At 39.2% G+C, this 11,262-nt stretch overlaps 1 protein-coding gene across 1 annotated transcript in view; it reads right to left on the bottom strand.

The window, feature by feature from the left end:
- The window catches only part of Asb15 (ankyrin repeat and SOCS box containing 15), a 49,119-nt gene that overhangs the window by 4,631 nt on the left and 33,226 nt on the right, over positions 1-11,262 (bottom strand). Inside the window, exons 5-9 of the mRNA XM_026788593.1 lie at positions 9,567-9,725; positions 6,239-6,484; positions 4,454-4,625; positions 2,304-2,874; positions 1,395-1,548 (exon numbers count right to left, since the gene is read on the bottom strand). Coding sequence (XP_026644394.1) covers positions 1,395-1,548; positions 2,304-2,874; positions 4,454-4,625; positions 6,239-6,484; positions 9,567-9,725 — 1,302 coding nt within the window. The remainder of the gene's footprint in view (positions 1-1,394; positions 1,549-2,303; positions 2,875-4,453; positions 4,626-6,238; positions 6,485-9,566; positions 9,726-11,262) is intronic.

The raw sequence follows: 11,262 nt of genomic DNA, 5'->3' as shown, positions 1-11,262 counted from the left end.
TTACGTACAGTCGTCATGGTTCTTACGTACAGTCGTCACCCCCTTTACGTACAGTCGTCATGGTTCTTACGTACAGTCGTCACCCCCTTTACGTACAGTCGTCATGGTTCTTACGTACAGTCGTCACCCCCTTTGCAAGTTTCCTCATCTAAGCAATCTGTCTCCACACTAATTCTATGATGGGAAAAATCTGTGACCTTTCCTGCCTTGGCCTCCAAATACTGGGATTGCAGGCACATGCCACCAAGGCTAACTTTGTTTTAGTATTCAAAGAATGTAATTTGAAATTTTATAATCAAATAGAAGAAAAATGGAGTCACTTTCATCCTTGAAGTGAACCACTCCTAACATTTCTTTCTGTTGTGTATGTGTGTGTGTGTGTGTGTGTGTGTGTGTGTGTGTGTGTGTGGCAGTGCAAATGAATGTGTATATGCGTAGGTAGGCCAGAAGACAGCATCAGATGCTATTCCTCTGGGGCATTCCTGTAACTGAAGGATTAAAATATTATCAATATCCTTTAAAAAAATCTTTTGATCTTCAAGCTCTTTTTCTATCCATTTTCTATCATGTCACTTAATCACTGAAGAACCCAAATGCCTATGTTTTCTCATGGCTGGAATGTATTGCCATGGTTTAGATCCATGTCCCATTGGATCCTCTATTTTTTGAAAGGTGGTAGCTAATCCACAGATTGATCATTCTTATGTCTGATCTCTTCGGCAATTAATTTATCCCGTTTGGGACCTCCATAGTATGATACTGACAGTCGCCAAGGTGTGACGAACACATCCATTCATTTATTTAGAGTAGACAATGGTAGCTATGTTAATTTATACTTATTGTTTGACACATTTTTATGAAGAGTTTTTGCTCATTTATTCTGATTATTTGTGGTATGTGTAATATAAACAAGGCAGAAAAAAATTTTAAGTGTTTTTAACAAATTTTAACATTATTGATTTTCTATAATCCCTTTGAAAAGATCATTTTCATGTGTTAAGACATTTTGAACATGTCTTATGTTGCTCATAGAAACAACTGTGTTTTTGAATTTTGAATGGTCTTGTTCGGTCACTGAATCACATTGGCTCCTGGACTCTGCTGACCCAGTTCTGGGAGTCACTGAGTTTCTTGGCTGCCCGGGAAGAGCAGATGCTCCAGCTCATTCTCATGCGTTTCCTCCCCCAGATTGGAAATCATCATTTATTATTTCTTTCCTTTTGCAGAAATTGGTATTTCCACACCAAATTTGGTGTGTGAAGGATGCTCAGGACGACTATGGTCATTGCTAAGTGTAAGCTCTTCTAAGGATAGAAGCACACAGTCACATTCACAACCACACATACGCACAGTAAACAAAGAAAATTTAAAGTCAAGGAGACTTTCATTTTTACCTATTATTTGGCGGATTTCTGGCCACTCTCTCTGTACTTCGAGGGCAGACTTCAGTTTAGTACACAGAGGGACATAATCCATGTAATCTATTAGTACCCGGACGATGCTGCCCACCAGGTGCTTCAGCCATGGAACTGTAATAAACTCACAGAACTGAGAAAATTGATAACGGTTAATTTAGTGATGTGCCAAATATCCCATACCCACAATCAGCATCGCTATGAAAAGTTACTCTTCATCTTTCTACAGGAAGGAAAATATTCCTGTTTGTGATGAGCAGAACTGAAAAAGAGATGCCACAATTATTTCACTGAACTAATAAGACTAAGTGCATATTCAGGACTCTCTTTGGAGCAGAGTGACCATGACATGGAAGACCCAAGCTTTTTTCCCTCTAGCCCCAATGTCCCATCAACCGGACACGAATGAATAATTGCATACATTTTAAAGTGGTTTGGCACTCTCTTTTCAATCCAAGAAAAGAAACAGCCTTATTTTCTGACCCACTCTGTTTCTCTATCTACAATAATAAGTCAAAAATAAGAAGAATATAAATTAAAATTGATTTTAGTAGCATCCTTAAATGAGTGAAATTTTATAAATTAAACTATAGATTATATATTTTACTTAGAACATGGAACACTCTCCAGAACAGAGTATACATTGGGCTATAAAACAAGCTTCATACCTTTAATACCAAAGTCATTCGCTGGTATTTAATACCACAATGGTATATATCTAGGAATCAGTAACAGGAAGACATGCAGAAGTTTTATAAATAAAGAAAAGTTAAGCAACATACTCTTGATCAGCTGGGGGGGGGGTTTCAAAAAGCCAAAACTTGAAGATTCTTGAGACATAAATGAGTTAGGATACCAACCCAAAATAAAGAAAAGAATGCAACTCACCGGGTTATCTTTTATTATACATGACGTCCATCCTGGCAGTCCCTCTTCCTCTATCTCTGACCACACGAATGAATTTCCAAAGATGTCTCCGTGCACGCACTCAAAACACAGCTCCACTTGGTAGCCGTTATTCAGCAGGAGTCTCAGCATAACCTCGTCATTTAGGGCGTACTGAATGGCGCTGGGGAAGCGAGTGCCATTCACATGCATAAAATAACAGTTGACATTAGCCCCGTAGGAGAGGAGCAGCCGGACAATTTCATGGCTATTGGCCCTCACGGCCACAAGTAGACAGTTGAGGGGATCTAAGTTGGGGTCTGCACCTGCAGCCAGAAGGACTTCTGTGCAGTGAATGTCATTGTTAGAGACAGCAAAATAAAGCGCCGTCTTTCTCTCATCGTCATAGCTCTGAGAAATGTGGTCAGCAAGCAGGGCGTTGACATCAAAACCATTATCAATCAGTAGTTCCAGGCACTGGGCGTTTTGTCCATCCGCTGCTGAGTGGATTGGACTTAGGCCACTTTTCCGGATTGCGTGTTTGGATGTTACTGGGATGAGATATTTCAGAGCCCTAGAGCAAAGAAACCACTCCGTAAACATCCCATTGCATAAAAAAAATTAAAATAATTAAACAAAATTTTCTCATTAGATAAGAGAGTTCAGTTTGTTTACTTGTCCATATTTCCTCTATATAACTCTAGATGGACTTTTAGCATTCGCAAGTCAAGAGACTCCTGTTTAATTTAATGTAATTTATCTGAGTTTTGATTAGTTTCCCATCCTAACAATTCTCAAAGAAGATCAGGATCTTACATGTTTGGGTCTAGGCTTGAGTCCTCAGGACTTCCCTTACTTTAGAGTTTTGTCTCTTAACAATAGAACTTGTATAGTCGATAGGTGTGATTGCAAGAACGCCAAAGAGAGAAGGTTCCTCTGATATCAGAGAAACACACTGCATAAGCCTGACCACTAGAAACCGTGCTTTGTTGGCAAATGATCTTGAACACCATAAATATAACCCTTTAATTTAAAGATGAACAATAGAAAGACTTAAGACGGACCATGACTTGCCTGAGGTCAGAAGCTCTTTATAGAAGGAAGGGATAGAGTTTTAATCTTTTGATTCTCTTAATTCTTTCTTTTTTCATTGATCCCCAAGCCATCTATTAATTTTGCCCATGTACATCTTGACTCCTTCCTACCTATACAGTTCACAAGTGAATTTTTGTGAAACCAAGAATCTTAATATTCAGTCAAACTTCCATCCATCCAGATGAAATAACTGTCCCTGGCTCGTGTTTCTAAATACATGTGATGAATACTTGTGAATTTCACACTTCACTAACCATCTAGGTATTCCTGAGGGCCACAAGCAAGGATAACTTGATCTCCTGTGCCTAATTCAGAGCTATCATGTGTGAATTTATGAACGCTGGGAGTAAATCCAGGTAGACTTTAACAACATGTCACTTCACGTCAATTATGCGTCCTTGGTCCCTTAACTTTGCCAGTGTGGCCACCAGATATAAGAAAGCCTAGCTACTTCAAACTTTTTGAACTTATGAGATGTTGTTAATTTCTTAAAACCATCATCTCTTGGTGAATAGTTTAACATTGTGATTCTAGACTTCTGTCACTGTGTCGGTTATGACATACTTTATGATTGAAATGTCCACCCAACTGTTTGTGTGGGAAAAAGAAATTTAAATTTATAATGAATCTTTTCTATCCAATAATACATTTACCATTATAGTATTATGTATAGCCTGGCAATGCTAGGAATTAACTGGAATAAAGCACAGTATTACTACAAATTCTAATCCTCAGTCAATGGTAAAATGTCTAGAAACTTTCCAGCCATTTGTTGAATCATTTTTTTTTAACACAAAAAGACATTCTTGCCAGTTGGTGAAGATTTCTCATGTACAACTTTATTCCTCTATAAGGAATACTTTTTATTAAAAGAATAGAATAAATTCATTCTGTAAAAATCAAGATTATAGAATGAAAGAGGAAAAGCTATCAAATCAATTCTAAGCATTGAAATATAAAACGTGTGAGTATTTCCTTTTGAGATTTGGGGAATATCATATACTGTGAGATTGTATTATATACACAACCTAAAGGGGTCACCTCAATATCTTACTCACAGATAATGTCCCTCATAGGCAGCTCGGTGTATTGGAAGATGCCCTGCTCTGTTGGGCACGTTACCATTTCCTCCATAGTCCAGCAGGAGAGAAATGCAGTCTGGGTTTCCACCTCCTGCTGCCTCGAATAACACAGATGCCCCATCGTCCGCCAAAGCAAACACATCCCCACCTGGTGGTGTAAAGCACGTGGCTTAGCCGGCTGAGTGGTGTTAAGTTAGTCTGTTAAAGTCATCTGTTAGCCCTTCCCCGTTAAAGCTTCGCAATAAAGAATTTTGACCATCTATGTTTGTTTTTTGTTTGTTGGTTTTTTTTAAAATAGTTTCAATAACAGTTAGGTCACATGTTTCCTTTTATTAAACTTTCAGGGATAGGGAGTCACAAACTCCCTATGAGTAAAAACAAAACCACGAGTGAACGCAAGTCAGCTGCCACAATGGGAACATGTTTCCAGAAATAGGATCATGAGACTTTAGTTTGATGACAACACTCTTTCAATCCAACAAATATTTATGGATACCCATGAAGTGTGACCACTGCATGCGGCCCTATGCTGAACTGGCCTGACTAACGGAGCTGAAAGAGAAAATGAAGTTGTAACTAGAGGACACACAGTATACGACACTGGGGTGACAGCTTTAGTAGGATCAGCTTAATAGGGGAGAGAGTCATCTTTGATTATGGATCTGATCATCCATATTATCTTCACGAATTGGGATGGGTTTTTAATGTGTCTCTATTTCATTGTCTGTAAACTAGTGGAGCATATGTTTAGAAGTTATGTCATAATGAAGTGACTTTGGGAAGCACAAAAATGCCAGCTTTCACCCATGCACGATCCTTTGGGGATCATGCGGTACACTTATAGAATGAGGAATCTGGGGTCTGGGCACTTAAGTAGACAAGGGTCTCATAAAGCGTAGGCGGAGCTAGGAGCTAGGCATTGAGCTTCTTCGTTCCTGGTTGTACAGTTGAAGCATCATGAAGTCTTGGGGGTGGGGAAATGACACCATCTGTTGAAGAGACTTAAGAAAGGATTTATGAGAATGTCTCAAGAGATTGACTGAATTTTGCTCAATATTATTCCAAATGAGAGCAAGGATCTCACCTAAATTGAGGCAGAGAGAACACTCATATTTTAGTTTCCTAAAGCGGGGCACACAGGATTGGAATTGTGAAGTGTAAGCCTGAAAAGCAACTCTAAATAATGCAATTGAAGTGGCGTTTGGGTAGAATACATCACTGAGGCTGTAGCTGAGGGAGGGGGAAGAAGTTGTAGTACATAGTATGGATTCTCTGGCAGGCAGAATGGAAACCTGGAGAATAGTTAGCAAAAGTGCGCATGGTCTGGGGAAGATGGGAAGGACCTGACCAAGATGACAGACAGATAGCAACACGAAAACAAGAGAAACCTTGGTACTTTGCAACCAATTGGGTTTGTGAAAGAAGGTAATAGATTTAGAGGTAGATCCAACCTCACAGTCCCAGTTAACAGAGATTATGACACCATGACACCAACAAGCAGAAAATGAGGGAGAATTCAGCAAAGACGACAGAAAAGTCCTTCCCACCAAATATGTATGGAAACTAGACTGTCTGGAAAAAGCAATTAGGGCTGGTCATGCAGATCTCTGCAGGTCATAATCAAAAGGGCTTCAACAGGGCTTTGGGGTTGATGAGGGGCTAGGACTTAAAGCCTCACCCATTTAAACTCAGGAGAGAAAGAGCACATGGGTAACGAAGAGGAGAGTCTGAGATCAGGACAGGACAACTCATTCCACATACCTTTGTGGATCAGATGCTCTAACACATCATAGTGACCATACTCAGCAGCAACCCCTAAAGGCGTGACTCCAAACCCATCTCTCAGGTGCACATTGCCTCCGTGGCTCAGCAGTAGGGCTATGATGTCTTTCCGGCCTTGTTTAGCTGCTTCATGCATTGCTGACCATCGCTTGACACAGGGTTGGTCAAGGCTGGTGTTGGATTTAATCAGTGCCGATACCATGTCATAAGAGCCCTTTTTTATAGCTTGAAATAATTTTAAAGAAGAACAGGAATATTACCATGAAGTTGCTGTACCAACATGAGCACTTAATGTGGAATTAAACTAATATCAAAATAGGTATAAGTTAATCCATTTCTTCTGTAAAAGGGTCTATGATTTCTCTTTCTCAGACCCTAATTTCTACTTGTGAAGTTTAAGTCTTCAAAACTCAGAGTGGGGTAAGATCTTCATGAAAAATGTTCATCATCAGGATAGAAAGTTTTGTGAATTCATTCCAAATCTTAATCTCTTTTCCAAAAAATGGGAACAACAAACGAAAGGGTTGTACAGGTTAAATAATGCATATTAACCATTTAGTATAGTACTCAGTATATGAACATGACAAATTATCATGTATCAGTATCATTTTGGACTATGGTGCTCCATATATAAATATTTATCAGGTTTCCCCCCCAAAGAAACAGGCATTATCTTCCCCACCAAAGATAGCATTTGTCAACAGAGTGTCCTTCAGTCAGTAGGTGAAGAACTGGACCGTGCTCCTGTGAGAGAGGTGACATTCATCTCCTTCTCCTACTGCACCGTGTGTTGATAACTGTCCATTCACCTCTGTGGCTCTAATTGTGGTGTGTTACCTCATCCTAGCTGCTATCACTGCACAGAGGATTGAGCCTGATTCCATCTTAGTGCCACTGTTTCAGGGTTTTTCTGAAGGAAGAAAAGCTCACAGAATGAGGCTCTTCCCTCTGGGGAGCTGCCCTTCTTTCTGCCTCATGTGTGAAACACGCGAGTAGTGAATTTTTTTACTTCTTCACGAAAACAACAGTATATGCAGGGAACCTTCAACTTAAAGTAATTTTTAAAAATTCATACTTTCACTTTTTAATACTTTGGAAGAATGTATTAATTCACAGAAACAATAATACTAACGGTGGAAAGTCATCCTTCACAGGCAATCCATAAAATAATCTAAATCATGGTTCTCAACCTGTGGGTCAGGACCCCTTTAGGGGGTCACATATCAAATATTCTGCAGGACAGATACTTACATTACAGTTCATAACAGTAGTAAAATTATAGTTATGAAGTATCAATGAAATAATTTTATACTTGGGGGTCAACATAACATGAGGAGTTATATTAAAGGGTCACAGCATCAGGAAGTTTGAGAACCACTGGTCTAAACTAATAACCAATTGAAGTATTAAAATCCATAAGGCACATTATTAGTTTAATACACTTGATAATAAAGGACAAACTTATATATATATAGTTTTATGCTTAGTCTTTTATGTATACTTTACATATATGTTCTATAGAATTTGAAAACCACTGATTTAGAATTGCTTAGTATTACTTAAGATTTTCTTGGAAACTTGTGGTTTTCTGGCTTTCCATTTTTTGTTCTAATTTGTCATTTTCTGCATACATAAATGATTTTCAGAGTAGCTCTGAGTGGTTTTTCTGACTCATAAAGCGCACAGAGAAAGGAGTTCCGAGACATCTGGGTACGGACTGGGAAAGTAAAAGAGGAAACAGCAGAGGAGGGTGTGCTTCGGTTTGAGAGAAAAGAACTCACACCTTGAGAAAGAAGTGACATGAAGTGCTGTGTGGATGTGGAAAGTCGTGGAGGGTGGAGGTGAGTAGATCCGAGAGCCTATGGAAACAGTTCCCAGAGCTTCTTCCCCTCCCATGCCTGGGTAAGCAAAACTGCTAAGCAGAAGAAAGGTGATACCATATCCCTCGGATGAGCAGAGAGTCCATCCAAGAGCAGAAAAACCCTAATAAGTGTCAGATCACCACAAATCTGATACCTACCACTCAACAAGTAACACGACGGTGATGTATAAAGAAAGCATTGCAGGTCAGCGCCAGATGGCTGGGTGTGAGGAGCAGCCCTCAGTAGAGCTAAGCTATTTTATTTTTTTGCCATCTGAGCATACTTGGTGAACAGATACAAAGGCGAAGAATTAAGTCAAGAAAAATATTAAAAATGGAATTACACGGAACAAGGAACACTGGCCCTCTTATCTCTCCTTTGCAAGTTAGTGAGCCATGAGAAGCAAATTTCAAAGTGGCCCCAAAGCAAAACCGCTGCACTGACGTGGATGATCCATTTCTTGTAAAACTTAAAAGTCCTGTTGATGACATCTCCATGTTACTAAAGACAGTTCAGAGAAATAAGTCCCTGTAGAGTTTCTGCAGATGCGATGATGTTTTACTCTCTTAATTTACTCTAAGTGTGCACTTTCATTGTAGCATTTACATTAACTTTTCCTCTTACCTTTTAAGCAAAAGTTTAATCAATATCTTTATATCCAGGATGTCTAGCAGAGCATCTGGCTTTAGTATGACATCTCTTTCCTTGTGCAACCATCATATGTGAGCATGCGTGATGCCCATTATTATAGTCTCCCAGCAAATAGAAATCCACAGATCTCAAGTACCAAAGCCCAAATTCCTATTCCATTCTTGTGCCTCCAAGAAACGGCAACGTTATCCTGGGTCACATATACACAGTCAGTCTAACCTCTTTCTTCTTCAGTCAGTGGATCCTCGTTCGGCGATTATCAGAGGACATGAGCCAGAGAAGCTGATGCATGGCAAGGTTTGCTTGCCATCCTTCCTGCCCAGTGTCACCGCTGCAAACCCTTCCGGGCAGGCTCAGTGCCTCGCTCAGAATCTCCTCTTTCCTTCAGTCTGGTTTGACTGTTCTGATGTGGAACGGGTGTCCACTGTTTGCCACACCCTTCTTCTGAGAGCATATCACACACACACAACCCTCCCTTTCAATTCTACCTGACCTGGAGGGTATTCCTTTAGACTTGATGATACCTTGCCACTGAACTAATTTAGCTTCCTCTGCCTATCTGTGCTCTATATTTCAGAGTTAAAGTCTGTGCCATCTTTCATGATACTCTTTGTGGGACAGGATAATGAAATTCATGGGCAGGTGAAACAGGGGCTGGGAGCATGGAGGCATTGCACCAGGGAAGGTATTCAGGCAACAGATTATAGCCAGTGTACCATGACTTCTAAGGAACACTTGTTAAGTATTTACATTTGTTTCAAATTATAAAAATTCTAGAAAAAAAAACAATTTACCGATCAGAAGAGGAGTCTCTCCTTTGTCATTTTTGGTGTTGGGCCAGATCCCTTTTTCTAGCAATGTCTTGACATTTTCCACCAGGCCAGCTTTGACTGCCAGAGTCAAGGGTGTTTCTCCATCGCAGGTCTTGAATTCCCAAACTGTCTTATAGGATGCTGAGACGTGAAAGCGTTTTGTTGAGAAGTTAAGAAACATATCTATTTATGTGATTTTATGTAAATCATAATCACCTAATACTATACACTTAATATTGAGCAAAGACATTGGAATACTAAAGGATAAGAGAATATACAATAAAAAGATTATCAAGGGCCAGAGAGGCTTAGCAGGCACATAGACTTGCTAATCCAGTTGACAACTAGGAAACTAATACCTATGCTTCAACAAGTCTTTCCTTAAAATAGAATACTAATTCACATTTCTGAATACACTGCCAATCAGTTCTCCAATCCTGTTAAATATGTAAATGGAAATGAAATTGGTTTTTCAAATGGAGAATGTAAATGAGATATATTTGAATGAACATCTCACTGTGTTACAGAAGAAATATCACAAATGCCATCTATATTTATTAGTTTTGTCATCTAACTCTCTAATTGGCTAACTAATTATCAAATACTTCTCACTCCTCAAACTACAAAACTCGGAAGCAACACTGAAGATTAAATAATGAGACATTTTATATGTTCTATAAAATGCTGATGTGTGTAAAAACACTTAAACTATAATGTGGTTAATTTATCACAGTGATTTTTTTTAACCTTAGTCTATTTCCAGAGAACATTTATTGCGCCTGAGCTGTGTGCAGATGCAAATATTCTTCCATAGCCCCAAAGATATCAACCAAGTTTCAAATGAGAGAAACTGATTTAGAATCTTCAACTGTTTTGTTAAATATAGTCTTGATCACATTGTGATGTTTTGGGTGACGACAGGCTGCGTATTTAATGACAGTCCCGTAAGATTACTGTAGAAGTCAGATGTGGTGGCCCATGCCTGTAATCGTGATAACAGTCGTGAGAGGTGAGCAGGAGTTTTACTGCAGAATCAAACTCAGACTAGTCTACAGTGAGACTCTGTTCAAAGTGTGAAAAATGACATCTAAAAGATTCCCGTTGCCTCATATCACGGTAATGTTTACATTACAAAAAGATTAATGTAATGCAAGGACAATTGTATTATTTGTTTTAATATATAAATATATCCTTTTGTGGAAACTAGATCAAGAATAGTTGAAGATGAAAATTTTTTAATTAACTCGTAGAAATAGTTTATTTTTTTTATTTCTCTATTCAGGTGTGTGTGTGTGTGTGTGTGTGTGTGTGTGTGTGTGTGTGTCTATGTGTGCATGTGCCTGCTCAGGCCAGAAGGGGGCTCAGATCCCCTAGAGCTGGAGTTCCAGGTGATTGTGAGCTGCCGGATGCGAACACTGGGGAAAAACTCACATCATCTGAAAGAGTAGCAGGTGCTCTTAACTGCTGAACCATCTCTCTAGTCCCTCAAATGTACTTTTAAAAGAAAAGTAACTTCCTATGTTAATCAACTAATTTGTAACCTGTGAAACACTTTGATCAGTCAAGAGTGGCAGCGCTACCTTTCCACCGTCCTGTACCACATTCTTAGGTGAATGGATACAAAGACTGAGTTGCGGATGCCACAAATTGTGCTAGTCTTTTTTTTTTTTTTTTTTTT

This window comes from Microtus ochrogaster, unplaced genomic scaffold (genome assembly GCF_000317375.1).
Source record: "Microtus ochrogaster isolate Prairie Vole_2 unplaced genomic scaffold, MicOch1.0 UNK4, whole genome shotgun sequence".
NCBI classification, from domain to species: Eukaryota; Metazoa; Chordata; class Mammalia; order Rodentia; family Cricetidae; genus Microtus; species Microtus ochrogaster.
This window is presented reverse-complemented; position numbering and strand designations above follow the sequence as displayed.